The sequence below is a fragment of the Budorcas taxicolor genome, chromosome 2 (assembly GCF_023091745.1).
Source record: "Budorcas taxicolor isolate Tak-1 chromosome 2, Takin1.1, whole genome shotgun sequence".
Lineage (NCBI taxonomy): Eukaryota > Metazoa > Chordata > Mammalia > Artiodactyla > Bovidae > Budorcas > Budorcas taxicolor.
Window position 1 is genome coordinate 88,875,115 of NC_068911.1, and position 18,172 is coordinate 88,893,286.

At 39.7% G+C, this 18,172-nt stretch overlaps 1 protein-coding gene across 19 annotated transcripts in view; it reads left to right on the forward strand.

Annotated features, from left to right (window-relative positions):
• Nucleotides 1-18,172, forward strand: part of NEB (nebulin) — a 217,018-nt gene that overhangs the window by 80,459 nt on the left and 118,387 nt on the right. For all 19 annotated transcript variants that reach the window (XM_052636102.1, XM_052636101.1, XM_052636104.1 and 16 more), the window contains exons 60-71: nt 32-139; nt 1,762-2,073; nt 2,354-2,557; nt 3,029-3,133; nt 6,287-6,394; nt 8,016-8,327; nt 10,368-10,571; nt 10,909-11,013; nt 12,367-12,474; nt 14,255-14,566; nt 14,848-15,051; nt 15,523-15,627. In XM_052636102.1, coding sequence (XP_052492062.1) covers nt 32-139; nt 1,762-2,073; nt 2,354-2,557; nt 3,029-3,133; nt 6,287-6,394; nt 8,016-8,327; nt 10,368-10,571; nt 10,909-11,013; nt 12,367-12,474; nt 14,255-14,566; nt 14,848-15,051; nt 15,523-15,627 — 2,187 coding nt within the window. The remainder of the gene's footprint in view (nt 1-31; nt 140-1,761; nt 2,074-2,353; nt 2,558-3,028; nt 3,134-6,286; nt 6,395-8,015; nt 8,328-10,367; nt 10,572-10,908; nt 11,014-12,366; nt 12,475-14,254; nt 14,567-14,847; nt 15,052-15,522; nt 15,628-18,172) is intronic.

Genomic DNA, 18,172 nt, shown 5'->3' on the forward strand with positions numbered 1-18,172 from the left:
CAGACTTACAAAGATTTATGTCTTTTTTCAGAAACTCTATAAACTTGGCCTAGATGAAGCCAAGAGAAAAGGCTATGATATGCGGATAGATGCCATTCCTATCAGGGCAGCCAAGGCCTCCAGCGACATTGCAAGTGAAGTAAGTGCACCTGCAGAGTTCTTTGCTCAGCTTTGGTTTCTCTCAAGGATATGTAGCAAAGCAAGTGAGCTGTGAGGTTAAGGTTTTAGCTAATGGTGTCTTGTAAGTAAATAGTTTAAAATAATGGTAATGAAGCTCTCAACATAAAGGCTAACTTCTGGCTATGGTTGAATCCATAGCAACATGCATTTCAAACTAATGTCCATTCCCCGCTGAACAAAAAGATTGGCTCCTTTACTATAGCTCAGAGAGCCTTTTGACTTTGCCACATGATGTATGGAGTTTCTCTGGTGGCTCAGTGGTAAAGAATTTGCCTGCCAAGGCAGGAGATGCAGGAGACTCAGGTTCGATCCCTGGGTCAGGAAGATTCCCCCAAAGGAGACATGGCAACCCACTCCAGTAATCATGCCTGGGAAATCCCATGGACAGAGGAGCCTGGCAGGCTGCAGTCCATGGGGTTGCAAAGAGTCAGACATGACTTAGCAACTATGCATCAGCAACAAACAATATGCCATATATGCAGTTGAACTCATCATAGGATCCCTTCCAAACCCAGCCATTTCCTGTGAACCAGTAAACCTGAAGGAATGGAACACAGTATTCTGTTTATAGTCCAAACATTCCCGTGAATTGTATGTTTATCTCTGCATCCTGTAATTGGCTGTGGATATTTATTGGATATTTATTTACTTTAAAAGATGGATTTGCTTACATTTCTAGAAATGTTTATCTATTTCTATTGTCTGTGAAGTCAAAAGCGTATTTTCCCTTTAAATCCAAAATATGGGAAGTAGCTGTCATACTTTTCAAAAAAATGTTCAACAGTCAGAGAAGGATTAAAAGTATTATAATACAATATACTGGAATACCTGCTGCCATTAAAAATCATGTTTGTAGGGAATATATGGGCTCGCCTGATGGCTCAAGCAGTAAAGAATCTGCCTACAATGCAGGAGATACAGGAGACATGGGTTCGATCTCTGGGACAGGAAGATGCCCTGAAGGAGGAAATGGCTGACTACTCCAGTATTCTTTCCTGGAAAATCTCATGGACTGAGGAGCCTGGTGGTCTACAGTCCATGGGATCACAAAGGGTTGGACACACACGAGGGAACATATAATGACATAGGAAAATGCTTAAATAATAACTGAAATGAGCAGACGCAAACTCATCTACAATATGACCCCATTCTAATTTTATTAATATACTCTCTCTTACATGTACACACATCCCCACAAAAAGTCATTTTCATCAGCAGTTATCACCAAATGGCAGAATGTCTTAATTTCTGTTTTCTTTTTTATATACATATACACAAGCTTTATCTTCTCAATGGTTTATAAGATGCGGATGCACATATTATTTATATATTCAGGAGTGGTGGTTTAGTGACTAAGTCATGTTGGACTCTTGTGACCCCATGGACTGTAGCCTGCCAGGCTCATCTGTCCATGGAGTTTTCCAGGCAAGAAATATTCAGGGGGAAAGCATTTTTAATGAATATTTTTGTTTTTATTTCATTTTTAATGAAAGCATTTTGAATGAAATCTGAGCCTAGCAATCTTTGTACCTTGTACTAACAGTTATACTAGGTGACTTATCAGTAATTTTCTTTTTCTAGTTCAAGTACAAAGAAGGCTATCGCAAGCAGCTTGGCCACCACATTGGTGCCCGAGCGATACATGACGACCCCAAGATGATGTGGTCCATGCACGTGGCCAAGATCCAGAGCGACCGGGAGTACAAGAAGGACTTTGAGAAGTGGAAGACCAAGTTCAGCAGCCCGGTGGACATGCTGGGGGTGGTGCTGGCCAAGAAGTGCCAGACCTTGGTCAGTGACATAGACTACAAGAACTACCTGCACCAGTGGACGTGCCTGCCCGACCAGAGCAATGTCATCCATGCTCGGCAGGCCTATGACCTCCAGAGTGACGTGAGTACCGAGGATCATAATGACATGCAAAGGTGGGAAATCAGTGAATTGACATCCGTTGGATAAGTGGCACCAACCAGTCCAATTAGGGGAAAACATTTCTTCTTTTCCTGTGAGTGTTCAATGTCAAACCCTCCAGACCACAAAGGAATATTGTCTGATACCTTGTCTGTGCACCAAACTGCATTTTCAAAAGTGCTCTTACTTTATTTCATGTCCTGTTGATGAAAATGTTTTCCCAAACCAGAGGTAAATACTTACTGACTATTTTTATTAACAGAATGTGTACAAGTCAGATCTCCAATGGCTAAGAGGCATCGGCTGGGTTCCCATTGGCTCTTTAGATGTGGAAAAATGCAAGAGGGCGAGTGAAATTTTGAGTGATAAACTCTATCGCCAGCCTCCAGACAAATTCAAATTTACTAGCGTGACTGATTCTCTGGAGCAAGTGTTGGCCAAGAACAATGCCATCAATATGAACAAGGTGAGGCTTCAAAATCAGAGAGGCATTACTCTTAAAGCTAAACCAAAGGAAAAGAAGCATGATCAAGAAAAGAAAGAAATAGAGAATTGAACAACAAAAGATATTCTCTCTCTGTATATATATCTATTCATATATAATATCTATGCCATTTATATTTTAACATTTACTTCAGTAGTTATTTCATGATTTTGATAAAATGGCACATTTTTGTGGAAAATCTCTACATAAGATATTCTGAATTTCCTTATGTTAACATATAATTCTGAGTATCAAAAGAAAACTCATACATATCTGTTCTTCTATGAACTGATTACTTGAAGTAAATAAACAATAAAATACATAAAATACATAATGTATATAAAATGCATAACCTCTTGTTATCTTTGTTTCTAGAGTTCTTGTGGCCCTGAAATTTCTATTAAATACACACTGAATTATTTTCCTGATGACATTTTTTATTTTCCTTGCTAGCGTCTGTACACAGAAGCCTGGGACAAAGACAAGGCCCAGGTCCACATCATGCCAGACACACCAGAAATTACGCTGGCAAGAATGAACAAAGTCAACTACAGTGAGGTGGGAGCAGATGCTAACTCTATGACATTTGCATGGCGTTTCATATTTCAATTAATCTGTTCCATGGTGATGTAATATAAATGAGCAATTTGTAAAGAATGCCATTTCTTGCTCCATGTGAGTACCAAATACTCTTGCATTTCTCAACTACCATCCTAAGCATCAGTCTTGAAGTAGCACAAATTACCATTTAGGCAGTGTAAATTTTAAGAACTGATAATTAAAGCAGTAACCAGAAGATTAACTAGACTTTCTTCTTTTATTAATTTAAGTTAGGAAATTGGCAATATACCAAAACACATTTATCTCTTCCTTATCAGGAGACATAAGAGATGCAGGTTCACTCCCTGGGTCAGGAAGATTCCCTGGAGGAGGGCATGGCAACCCACAACAGTATTCTTGCCTGGAGAGTCTCATGGACAGAGCAGCCTGGTGCACTACAGTCCATAGAGTCGCAAAGAGTCAGACACGACTGAAGCAACTTAGCACATAGCACATATGTTACATAGCTGTGCTAAATTTATTTTCCACACATGCTTTATTTTTCCTAAATTATAGTTTAGGGTCAAAATTTACAATTTTTATAAGGTTTAAGTCAAGGATTAAAATCACAGTACAATCAAATAACTGAGAGACAGAAGGGACCTATCAATATACACATTAGCAAGTCCATTTCCTATTTGTTTTCTGTGAGCATAGAGCTGCCCCATAACAGAACCACAGATTTTTGTTTAATTGAAGTATAATTGCTTTACAGTGTTGTGTTAGTTTCTGCTGTACAACAAAGTGAATCAGCTATATGTGTACGTATATCCCTTCTCTCTTGAACCTCCCTCCCACCACCACCACCACGCCACCTGTCTAGATCATTGCAGAGCAGAGCTGAGCTCTCTGTGTTCTACAGCAGCTTCCCACTAGCTACCTATTTTAACACGTGGTAAAAAAAAAAAGGGGGGGGGGCGTAATATGTGTCAATGCTACTCTCTTGATTGGAACCATACATGTTTAGGCTGAGAGGTCAGTCTCTGCTCTAGGCAGGAGTCCTCACCCAATAAGCCATCATCCTGCTTTAGCTTAAGTGTTCTCAGTGACAGGATGCTTACCTCATAAATCAACCCATTTGTTCTGGCAGTTCCTTTACAAACTGTTTCTCATGTATTGGGTCAATGGTTTCTCTCTGCAGACCCACATAATTGTCTAAGACCATAGTCTGTGCCTGCCCCGCAGAGATGGGGTTGCTGCTGTGTGCCTCCCCACCAACTCACCCCGTGTTCTCTTTCTAATCTAAACATCCCCACTGTCTCTCAGTTTTTCCACCTGAAAAGTGGGTTTAACATTATAATAGTACTCTTCTCAGAGTTGTTAGAAGTTTCTGGACATTCCTCACCTGACATCCCTGCAGAATGTGACTCTTAGAACTGAACACAGTCCTGCAGGTGAGGAATGACTAATGTAGATTACCGCTGACTTTGCATTTCCTCTTCTGGACGTTTGCCCTCCATTTCTTCACCCTGTGCCTTAGGAGTCCTTGGCAACTATGTCACTGCTGGTGCATATGGGACTGGGGGTCAACCAAAACCCTAACACAACTTACGTGGGCTTAGAGGAAATCTAGTTTATCTTGTATTTATCCATTTGGCAACTTACATTTCAGTTCAAAGACTTATATTTATATCTCGGCCTTTTTTTCTTCTTAGAATGAACCTATTGATTTAAGGCTATGGAGATTTTTGTGAATCCAAGATTCTGTCCGCTGATGTATTAGTTATTTCTCCCAGCTTTGTGCTATTTTCCAGGAAAATATTCTTTCTCAGATAGCCTATTTTAAAATGTATTCCTCTTCTGCAGAATTTAACTGAAAGAATTTAAATTAATTAGTCACCAACTTAAGTCATTTTATTTTTTGGGGGTAGAAACTATATTTTTAATGCTTATATAACTATAAATTGTCATCCCAAACTAAAAACATCAAGTGCCACTCTCAAAGAAGTGAATTTTCAGCTAAACTTACAGTATAGGTCCCATAATGCTACAGGAAAGTACATGCTGTATGAACAAGTGTTTTAAGAGGCAAAGGGCCCCTAGCCACTCAGCATTTCTGGAATTGTCAGCTCTGTGTTTATTGCAAGAGCTCAGAGCTGCTGTATGTTGCAGTTGGTTCAAAGAGGCCCAGGAACTGAGTGCCTCACCTGCCTGGTCTGCTTTCTCTGACTTTTCTCTATTAGCTTAGTTCAATTCTGTTGTGTTTCTTTGTCATTTAGGACAGGAAGATAAAATGCAAATTTGATGATGTCATTCTCCCTCAAATATTGTTGTTGTTTTCCCATTTCATATAGAGTTAAGCACAAACTTCTCGCCAGGCCTTCACAGCCCAACTCCTGACTTTTTTCAGTCCTGTGTTGCCATTTCCTATGCCTGGCGCTGCCCCCACTTCCTTTGACATCCCTGTAATTCCCCCCCGCCCCGCCATACTTTCATTCATACAAGTCCCTGTGCCCTTGACCACCATCTCAGTCTATTGAAACCATATTTATCACTCAAGGTCCAATGCAAAGATTACTCCCTCTGCAGAAAACTTCCTGATCTTTCAATTTGGAATCAATTTCTCCTTCCTGGAGTTTGTTCTAATAACATGGGTAAAGCACCATTTGTAGTTTGACTTCTTGGCAGCTTGTTCCACATCAGTCTTTCCATCAGTTCTCCAGCAATCTTGGAAGTGAAAGAGGTCATATTCACCTTTGGCTCTCAAGAACCAAGCATTGCCACAGCACAGAGTTGGTGCAAAATAAATGCAGATTGAATTAGTTTTCCTCCTGTCCACTTTTGCCACCTAGACCCATTTGTTTCAGCTTTCCAAAACTGATTCATTGTTAAAACTCAAAACTTTAAAACAATGAATAATACCTATATATAGTTAATATAACATAACTTAAAAAATGAAAACCAAAGGTACCATGTCCCATATCATTTTTAAGACTCAATTTTGCCAAAAAAAAAAAAAAAAATCACAAAGCATAGGACACTCATCAGTGAGATGACCACAGGCACCTACCTGTGTAGAACTTAGTGAATTGTTTTAGTTCTCTGTTAATATTTGGATATGAATGTCAACATCTCCCTGATTTATTTATTTATTTTTTTGCTCAAATTTAGAGTCTGTACAAACTCGCCCACGAAGAAGCAAAGAAGAAAGGCTACGACTTGCGAAGTGATGCCATCCCAATTGTGGCAGCCAAGGCCTCCAGGGACATCATCAGTGATGTGAGTTGTCAATTTTACTGCAAGTATGTGGTCAGTCTGAAGGGATATTTTCACTGAACTAAATCTTTGAAAAGAACTTTCCTGGCCTTTTGGAAATAAAGCCTGATGTATTTATGTAGGATTTTTCTAAAATCTAGCTTTGAGGGAAATGAAAAATTGAATGTTTATTAAATTTTTACAACTGTTAAGACACAGTGTCTACAGTGAAAGCTGATCCACCAAGAACAGAGAAAGAGCCATTCATGTGGAATTTGTTAGAGTATAGCTGCAGGCTTGAAGGTACTTATATAAAATTGTCACAGTGCTGATGGAAAGAGTGACTCATAATCTTAAGTTCTCCCAGTGAGAATCATGGCCTGGCTTTATATAGCATTTTAACTCAAAAAATGCATATGACACTTAACATTACAATTCACCCTTATACAACTATGAGAAGAAGACAGTTGATCAGTACCAGACTAGCCCAAGCTTGCACCCATAACCAGCTCCTGGCTTGTGGCTTGTACCTTACAGAATAAAACCATCATCCTTCCCTGGTACCTCAGGGGATTCTTGGAGAACAGACCACTGCTCTAAAATTCAAGGCCCACTATTTGGGAATATGGTAATACACTGTGTTTTATGTAGAAAGATCAATTAGTGACTCACTTTAGTTTACATACGTTGGGCCTTTCCTACAAGTGGATTAATGCAAATAATAATAGATACCAAAATATTAATAACCAAAAGCACTGAGAAATCTGTGCTAAGAGTGTTACATGCATTATATCACTTATTTTTCATAATTACCCTAGGATGTAAGTGTTGTGATTATCCCTGTTTTGTGGATTGCTTAAGCAACTTGTCTAAAGTCAAACTCTTAGTTGGTGGTGGAGTTGAAATTCCAATCCATCTCATTCCTTCCCACTGTACTATATTGCCTCTGCTGACTAATTTATACTTTCTCACTCAGTTATCTTTGTGACTAGAAGCTTGTATTTTGGATAATTAACTTGGATTCCAGGATGATGTCATTGGCCATGGAATAATAAAAACACTGTTGGTCCATGAGAGATGAGAACCTATGACTTAATTAGGAACATGCTCTAACCCGCTGGGCTGCTACGTCAGCTCCCCTAGTTTAGTCAGTTTGCAAAATAATGCCATATTTGCCACCATCACTGAATGTCTGAATCCATTATGAAATACTAAATTCTTTTCTGTTGCTGCTGCAGGTAGTCCTTGACCTTGACTTTATCCTCACAGAAACCAGACAATCATTTTACTACTTATTAAACCCATCTTGTCACTGAGCACATCTCTTTTCTGATACGCTTTTAGTGTCTAACCCATTTCTCCAAGTTCCTTGGTCCAAATGGCCTCTCCACTGTGTGCATGTCCTGCCTCAGGGACTATTCATTATTACTAGGCTATAGGTGATTTGGGGTATACACTACAATCATATCAATTCCATCTATTTTATTACCACTATAAGCTTCTAGAGGAAAGGTAAGCCACTGCCTTGAGTTTTGCTTATTAGCAAAAGTCAGCTTACAACTGTGATATAAGCAAGATGATTTGTACAGACTTGTGACCTCTAAAGGCTTCTAATGAAAATCTGATTTGTGCATTTTCATTTCAGTACAAATACAAAGATGGTTACCGCAAGCAGCTTGGCCACCACATTGGCGCCCGGGACATCAAAGATGACCCCAAGATGATGTGGTCCATGCACGTGGCCAAGATCCAGAGCGACCGGGAGTACAAGAAGGACTTTGAGAAGTGGAAGACCAAGTTCAGCAGCCCGGTGGACATGCTGGGGGTGGTGCTGGCCAAGAAGTGCCAGACCTTGGTCAGTGACATAGACTACAAGAACTACCTGCACCAGTGGACGTGCCTGCCCGACCAGAGCGATGTCATCCATGCTCGGCAGGCCTATGACCTCCAGAGTGACGTGAGTACAGTGTCTATAACAGCCGTGTGCAGAAGGAAATCGAACCATATGAAAGCCATCCTTTGTAAACAACTCACTGGGCTACTCAAACTAGGATTTCTTGTGTAGTGAATGAGATGTGAATCAAAGAATAGTTTCACTGTTTAATTGTGGATGCACTGCTAGGCTTTATAAGGAAGTGAAATTTACTGAACGGACTTGGTCTTATAAAAATTAAACGGGAATTAAGCAATGCTGGAATTCCAGGTCTACCACAGGGAGACCTTTTATTTTATTCTTTTAAGGGGGAAAGAACACATTTTTGTTTTTTAAAAAGTTACTCAAGAATTGTCTTAGCTTCCTTGAAAAACAAATAAGTTTATCATTAGTAGAATACTGCTGCAAGACTCACTGTTGTTCTTATGAAATAAGAGAAGTCACTGAGTCTGGACGCTACTGGGTCATTTTCCTGGCACTTTCTCCTCTCGGCAGGGCTCTCTTTGTGGAGTAGTCACAAGGTAACGACAGAACCTAGTACCTATTTGAAGCAGAGGCGCCATCTCAAATCTGGATGTGAGAAGTGCATTTTTTGCAGCATATGTTTTATAGATGTTTGAAGGAATTATTAAGCATTAGAGGACTTTGGAGAATAACATGAATTAACAATGATTATTCATTAAATGGTTGTTCCTAGACATTGTGTAGCCTACCTGTGGCAACTCCCACATGTGTTCTGTAGCCTTCCACAAGATGCAGAGCCCTGTGTTTTACAAAGAAGGCTTTGCCTGCACAAGGAAGGTGGTTAAAAACAGCTTAACGTCACCCATGGGGTGACCGCATTGACAGACCACTTGCCTGCATCTGTCAGGTGCCCTTTGAGATCCCCTCCTTCTCATAGTGACATAGTCTTAACAATGTGGGGAGCATATGAAAGGTAAACAACCCAGAAGTGTAAAATGTCATTGTTTTCATTCTTGCTGTTATTTAAGGGGCCATAACTACTCAGCATAAGGCAATTCCAACCGGCTTTTAGTCTAGACAGTAAAAGAGCCACCTGTATGCTCTCCTTTGATGCTGTTCCAGGTAAAAATCCTTCAAATGAGCTAGGCAAAGGTCCAGTTCCACCACTGTGAAGTAGTTATGAATGAAAGTCTTTAGCAGAGAAAATTACTTAAAGTGTCAAAGACATGGAAAGACAGTTCTGGAAAGGAGTCCATGCTTCCCATCCTGAGAATTTGGTGAAGAGCCGGGTTGCAGACCAATAAGATGATCATTTTTTTGTCCTGAATCTTGAACAGCGTTAAAGTAGCCAAAGGTCTGCCTCTGGGCTTCAGAGGTTCTCTGTCATTATTGTTCTGTTTTGCTTTTACTTTCTGGCCACATGTGGAATCTTAGTTCCCTGAGCAGGGATTGAACCCACGCCCCCTACACTGGGAGCACTGTCTTAACCATCTCCAGGGAAGTCCTATTATTACATTTTAACTTCTTTTCTTGTTGCTTAGAAAGACAGCATTACAGATATTTTTGAAATATAAGAAAAAACACATAGAAGGCAATAATAATCCAACTACTGAAAAGCCCTCTCCTGCTCATGTAATACACATATTGTTTTCTATGCTATTTTTTGTTAGCATCATATTAATGACATTTCTACAAGTCACTGATATTCTTTAAAATAGGCTTTTAATAGCTGCAGAGTGTTTCGTTTGACTAGACCTAACATTTATTTACTGAAAGCCTGTAGCTGGATGTTTGCACAGTTTCTCTTTCTCTGGGTTAGCTTCTTTTCCTGTTGACACAGAGTGAACATCCACTGAACTGGCTGACAGAAGATATTCATTTCAATTACTCCTGTCCTAAAAACCTGAAATATTTTATCATTTTTTGTTACTCTTCTGGGTCATTTTTGAACATACTTCCTCTGCTGGTTTGCCTAATATGACGAGCCTGTTTTCTATAAAAGCAACAACCAGAATCGTACTTTATTATTGATTCTATTTGTATCTTGACCCTAAATTTTTCAATCTTGCTGAAGAGTTCCTGCCTTTTTCCTCCTCACAGAATGTTTACAAGTCCGATCTCCAGTGGCTGAGGGGCATTGGCTGGGTCCCCATTGGGTCTGTGGATGTGGTCAAGTGTAAGAGAGCTGCAGAGATACTGAGTGATAACCTCTACCGCCAGCCTCCAGACACGCTGAAGTTCACCAGTGTGCCTGATTCCCTGGAGCAGGTGCTGGCCAAGAACAATGCCATCAACATGAACAAGGTGAGCTCCAGCTGCCTCAAGCTTCTCCAAGATGCAAAAAGAGGTTCTGAGACATTAATCATTAGTGGAGTTAAAATTGTCCACGCAAGTGTGGGGTCATGTTTACCTCCTAAATGACATACTTGAAATCCTCTGAGTAATTTCTCTTATCCTCAGTTGTAACCCTGATAACCATCATTAAGACTCAAACCTCAGCTGAATACTCTGTATCTTAGTCTGATTTATTTTTTCCTAATTAGGTCAATAACATTCCAGCTTTAATTGACTTTTTGTAGTTCTGTTTCAAATGGTCTTCTATAACATGTTCTTTCTTTTCTATCAACATATTCTTTGATAGCGCTTATACACAGAAGCCTGGGACAAAGACAAGACTCAAATTCACATAATGCCTGATACCCCGGAGATCATGCTGGCAAGGCAGAACAAACTCAACTACAGTGAGGTAGGGGCAAAATCTTGTGGGCCCATACTTGTGGTTGTCATTGTAGTTTGTTTTCTATACTTACTTTTAAGAAGAATCTTGGACCTCTGCTGTCCTGGAGGGTATAGCTCTGTGATATGAACACTAAGCCCATCCAACCTTTCGTCTGTAGTTGAATAACATATGCTATAGGATTCCAGGGGAAAACGGAAGCCACGTTTTCTTTTCCATTTATGGTCTTTACTGATGTGAGTCAGTGCAACTGGAGAGTATTTTTGGTTTTTCCAAGGGGTAGTATGACCAGACATAATACTGATTTATTTATATGAAAACATTATTTGCTGTTTATCTGAAATTGGGCATGCTATCTTCCTATTTGTTAAATCTGGCAGCCCAACCAAGGGGGCCTCTAATTATACGTACCTCTTTCCCACCTGGATCGTGAATGGAATTGAGAAGGAAAGCAAAGCAATGAAATTAGAAGTCAAAATCTCACATCTTTTATTACTAAAGTTAGTTTCAAGGACACGTTTGTATGAGAGCCAAGTGAACTTGCTAAATGAACCCCAGAATTAGGTTCCTCATCCAGGTATAGGCCGCCCTGGAGCAGGAGAGTCGGCTCCACTTCCCTCAGGGGTGAGTCCTGCTTAGAGCACTGAGATATGCAGAGGAGGGCACTGGGCATATTTTCCTAAAGGGAGCAGGGGCAAATGAAATAATCGAGCTCCTTTTATAGAAACAGAACCTTAGGCATGAGAAAAACATGCTCTCCGTTGACAAGGCTGATTACTTTTTTTTAAAGTAAAATGCAATTTTATAGGTGCATGTTTTACTAACATGAGGCAGCCAAAAGTTAGAATCTTAAAGTTGTGATTATACTCGTTAACTTTAAGTTCATCATTTTCTCATTTGTTTTTAAAATATTATAAAATATTGCATGATTGTCAAAAACTTTTAATAATGAGTATATGTTATTTTTTATCAAGTGAGTAATATTAAACATACTGTCCTGCAGGTTTCTTTTCACTTAAGATGTATAAATTGATGCTTTGTTCATCAGTCTATATCACTAAATTATATTAATCTATGTTGGTATACATAATATATCACCTACATATTATATGTATATTAATCTATAATGATATAAATAATAGGTTATTCTATGTTAATACTCATTGATACATTTCATTTGTTTCTTATGCTACAGAGTTTTTTGGTAAAATATAATTTATTTACTTTCCAGTACCGCTAGGAAGTTGTTTCCAGAGCCTTTCCTTTTTTAAATTTTGTGATATGTCACTCGATAAACTCCAGATTGTTGCCATCAGATCTTTCACTGTCAAACCTGCTTTAACTCTTACTTTCCTCCTATAGACTCTGTATAAACTCGCCAACGAAGAAGCAAAGAAGAAAGGCTATGACTTGCGAAGTGATGCCATCCCGATCGTGGCGGCCAAGGCCTCCAGGGACATCATCAGTGATGTGAGTACCAGCACTCCATGGATATACACATACACATGACTGGATGAGGTGGGAAGGCAGAATCAGTATTACAATAGCATGGTTCTTCGGGGTGTCGGTTAAAGCACATTTATTGTGCTTTAAATGAAGTCTTTTATTTGTAAAGCCCTTTAATAATTCAACTCCAAAATATTTTAGTATTCAGACCCCATAGGCAGAGCAAGTATCCTAAACTTCAGGGAAAAAAAAAAAAAAAGAATTTGAATCTACATTTGTTTGTATCTTTTTGCCCTTTCATACTATGACCAACCTAGATAGCATATTATGAAGCAGACATTGCTTTTCTGACAAAAGTCGGTCTAGACAAAGCTATGATTTTTCCAATAGTCATGTATGGATATGAGAGTTGGACTATAACGAAAGCTGAATGCCAAAGAACTGATGCTTTAGAACTGTCGTTTTGGAGAAGACTTTTGGGAGTCCCTTGGACTACAAGGAGATCCAACCAGTCAATCCTAAAGAAAATCAGTCCTGAATATTCATTGGAAGGACTGATGCTGAAGCTGAAACTCCAGTACTTTGGCCATCTGATGCGAAGAACTGACTCATTGGAAAAGACCCTGATGCTGGCCAAGATTGAAGGTGGGAGGAGAAGGGGACGACAGAGGATGAGATGGTTGGATGGCATCACCGACTAACTGGACATGAGTTTGAGGAAGCTCCAGGAGTTGGTGATGGACAGGGAAGCCTGGCATGCTGCAGTCCATGGGGTTGCAAAGAGATGGACACAACTGAGTGACTGAACTGAACTTTTTCATATCCATAATTATGAGGCATTCATCTGCATATTTGGAGCACACAGATATAAGAAAATGACAGGGAAAAAGCTGGAAAAAAATGTGGTTACATGCATTGGGTCAATATAAGAAAAAGATCTGATACAGACAGGTTTAGGAAAATTTGCCTTTCCCCAAACCTGCTTGGGATTTTTGCCAACCCTTTCTTTGAAAAACTACCTTAAGTGCTTCCTTTTGAGTTATTTTTAAATGAAAAAAAGAGTTTTATGACATCCTAAACCAACAATATAGTGAGCCTGATTTCTCTTTCTGCTGTCTCTGAAAGAAGTGCCTTTGGTGGAGAATTCAGACTTCTGTAAATACATGCTAGGATTTGTGTAATGTTGTTCCCTGAAGTGGACAGAAGATAATCCACAGTCCACTCTTACTGCCACCAACAACAGACCACTTTCTTGTCGTCATATAATCTATTTTTTCCCCCTCAAGGAATCCCAACAAACCTCACCCAAATTTCATCTCCAATAGACCAGGTACGCAAGGATGGAAACACAAGCCAGTCCGTTTCGGGAGTCCTGTAACTCAGTGAAAGTCAGCAGAGCCACATTTGGGAGGGGTGCAGCGGGCTGGGGGTAAAATAGTTCCTGTGCACTCAGGAGTAGCATTCTCCAAATCACATGTAAAACTTCTGGGTTAACAATTTCACTGGCCCAAGATAAAAAAAAAGAAAAAAAAAGGCCGCATTAACTCCGGTTGATTTTCTGATAAGTGTTGCTGCCTTTATTTCCAGAGACCTAACATCTGCAAACCATAGCACTATGTTGTTTGGCCTGCTTCCCATTAGAGTATTGCTGTGAAGTCTAGTCCGAGTTTAGGATGAGGAGATAAGTTGATATTCAGATGATTCATTTCTCTACAAGAATTACCAATTTTAAAATAGCAGAGTTTTATATTAATAAAACTTATAGCCCATTCATTCATTTTTTTAATGACTACTTTTATTTCAGTATAAATACAAAGATGGTTACCGCAAGCAGCTTGGCCATCACATTGGAGCCCGGGACATCAAAGATGACCCCAAGATGATGTGGTCCATGCACGTGGCCAAGATCCAGAGTGACCGGGAGTACAAGAAGGACTTTGAAAAGTGGAAGACCAAGTTCAGCAGCCCGGTGGACATGCTGGGGGTGGTGCTGGCCAAGAAGTGCCAGACCTTGGTCAGTGACATAGACTACAAGAACTACCTGCACCAGTGGACGTGCCTGCCCGACCAGAGCGATGTCATCCATGCTCGGCAGGCCTATGACCTCCAGAGTGACGTGAGTACCGAGGATCATAATGACATGCAAAGGTGGGAAATCAGTGAATTGACATCCGTTGGATAAGTGGCACCAACCAGTCCAATTAGGGGAAAACATTTCTTCTTTTCCTGTGAGTGTTCAATGTCAAACCCTCCAGACCACAAAGGAATATTGTCTGATACCTTGTCTGTGCACCAAACTGCATTTTCAAAAGTGCTCTTACTTTATTTCATGTCCTGTTGATGAAAATGTTTTCCCAAACCAGAGGTAAATACTTACTGACTATTTTTTATTAACAGAATGTGTACAAGTCAGATCTCCAATGGCTAAGAGGCATCGGCTGGGTTCCCATTGGCTCTTTAGATGTGGAAAAATGCAAGAGGGCGAGTGAAATTTTGAGTGATAAACTCTATCGCCAGCCTCCAGACAAATTCAAATTTACTAGCGTGACTGATTCTCTGGAGCAAGTGTTGGCCAAGAACAATGCCATCAATATGAACAAGGTGAGGCTTCAGAATCAGAGGGTCATTACTCTTAAACCTAAACCAAAGGAAAAGAAGCATGATCAAGAAAAGAAAAAAATAGAGAATTGAACAACAAAAGATATTCTCTCTCTATATATATATCTATTCATATAGAATATCTATGCCATTTATGTTTTAACACTTACTTCAGTAGTTATTTCATGATTTTGATAAAATGGCACATTTTTGTGGAAAATCTCTACATAAGATATTCTGAATTTCCTTATGTTAACATATAATTCTGAGTATCAAAAGAAAACTCATACATATTTGTTCTACTATGAACTGATTACTTGAAGTAAATAAACAATAAAATACATAAAATACATAATGTATATAAAATGCATAACCTCTTGTTATCTTTGTTTCTAGAGTTCTTGTGGCCCTGAAATTTCTATTAAATACACACTGAATTATTTTCCTGATGACATTTTTTATTTTCCTTGCTAGCGTCTGTACACAGAAGCCTGGGACAAAGACAAGGCCCAGGTCCACATCATGCCAGACACACCAGAAATTACGCTGGCAAGAATGAACAAAGTCAACTACAGTGAGGTGGGAGCAGATGCTAACTCTATGACATTTGCATGGCGTTTCATATTTCAATTAATCTGTTCCATGGTGATGTAATATAAATGAGCAATTTGTAAAGAATGCCATTTCTTGCTCCATGTGAGTACCAAATACTCTTGCATTTCTCAACTACCATCCTAAGCATCAGTCTTGAAGTAGCACAAATTACCATTTAGGCAGTGTAAATTTTAAGAACTGATAATTAAAGCAGTAACCAGAAGATTAACTAGACTTTCTTCTTTTATTAATTTAAGTTAGGAAATTGGCAATATACCAAAACACATTTATCTCTTCCTTATCAGGAGACATAAGAGATGCAGGTTCACTCCCTAGGTCAGGAAGATTCCCTGGAGGAGGGCATGGCAACCCACAACAGTATTCTTGCCTGGAGAGTCTCATGGACAGAGCAGCCTGGTGCACTACAGTCCATAGAGTCGCAAAGAGTCAGACACGACTGAAGCAACTTAGCACATAGCACATATGTTACATAGCTGTGCTAAATTTATTTTCCACACATGCTTTATTTTTCCTAAATTATAGTTTAGGGTCAAAATTTACAATTTTTATAAGGTTTAAGTCAAGGATTAAAATCACAGTACAATCAAATAACTGAGAGACAGAAGGGACCTATCAATATACACATTAGCAAGTCCATTTCCTATTTGTTTTCTGTGAGCATAGAGCTGCCCCATAACAGAACCACAGATTTTTGTTTAATTGAAGTATAATTGCTTTACAGTGTTGTGTTAGTTTCTGCTGTACAACAAAGTGAATCAGCTATATGTGTACGTATATCCCTTCTCTCTTGAACCTCCCTCCCACCACCACCACCACGCCACCTGTCTAGATCATTGCAGAGCAGAGCTGAGCTCCCTGTGTTCTACAGCAGCTTCCCACTAGCTACCTATTTTAACACGTGGTAAAAAAAAAAAAGGGGGGGGGCGTAATATGTGTCAATGCTACTCTCTTGATTGGAACCATACATGTTTAGGCTGAGAGGTCAGTCTCTGCTCTAGGCAGGAGTCCTCACCCAATAAGCCATCATCCTGCTTTAGCTTAAGTGTTCTCAGTGACAGGATGCTTACCTCATAAATCAACCCATTTGTTCTGGCAGTTCCTTTACAAACTGTTTCTCATGTATTGGGTCAATGGTTTCTCTCTGCAGACCCACATAATTGTCTAAGACCATAGTCTGTGCCTGCCCCGCAGAGATGGGGTTGCTGCTGTGTGCCTCCCCACCAACTCACCCCGTGTTCTCTTTCTAATCTAAACATCCCCACTGTCTCTCAGTTTTTCCACCTGAAAAGTGGGTTTAACATTATAATAGTACTCTTCTCAGAGTTGTTAGAAGTTTCTGGACATTCCTCACCTGACATCCCTGCAGAATGTGACTCTTAGAACTGAACACAGTCCTGCAGGTGAGGAATGACTAATGTAGATTACCGCTGACTTTGCATTTCCTCTTCTGGACGTTTGCCCTCCATTTCTTCACCCTGTGCCTTAGGAGTCCTTGGCAACTATGTCACTGCTGGTGCATATGGGACTGGGGGTCAACCAAAACCCTAACACAACTTACGTGGGCTTAGAGGAAATCTAGTTTATCTTGTATTTATCCATTTGGCAACTTACATTTCAGTTCAAAGACTTATATTTATATCTCGGCCTTTTTTTCTTCTTAGAATGAACCTATTGATTTAAGGCTATGGAGATTTTTGTGAATCCAAGATTCTGTCCGCTGATGTATTAGTTATTTCTCCCAGCTTTGTGCTATTTTCCAGGAAAATATTCTTTCTCAGATAGCCTATTTTAAAATGTATTCCTCTTCTGCAGAATTTAACTGAAAGAATTTAAATTAATTAGTCACCAACTTAAGTCATTTTATTTTTTGGGGGTAGAAACTATATTTTTAATGCTTATATAACTATAAATTGTCATCCCAAACTAAAAACATCAAGTGCCACTCTCAAAGAAGTGAATTTTCAGCTAAACTTACAGTATAGGTCCCATAATGCTACAGGAAAGTACATGCTGTATGAACAAGTGTTTTAAGAGGCAAAGGGCCCCTAGCCACTCAGCATTTCTGGAATTGTCAGCTCTGTGTTTATTGCAAGAGCTCAGAGCTGCTGTATGTTGCAGTTGGTTCAAAGAGGCCCAGGAACTGAGTGCCTCACCTGCCTGGTCTGCTTTCTCTGACTTTTCTCTATTAGCTTAGTTCAATTCTGTTGTGTTTCTTTGTCATTTAGGACAGGAAGATAAAATGCAAATTTGATGATGTCATTCTCCCTCAAATATTGTTGTTGTTTTCCCATTTCATATAGAGTTAAGCACAAACTTCTCGCCAGGCCTTCACAGCCCAACTCCTGACTTTTTTCAGTCCTGTGTTGCCATTTCCTATGCCTGGCGCTGCCCCCACTTCCTTTGACATCCCTGTAATTCCCCCCCGCCCCGCCATACTTTCATTCATACAAGTCCCTGTGCCCTTGACCACCATCTCAGTCTATTGAAACCATATTTATCACTCAAGGTC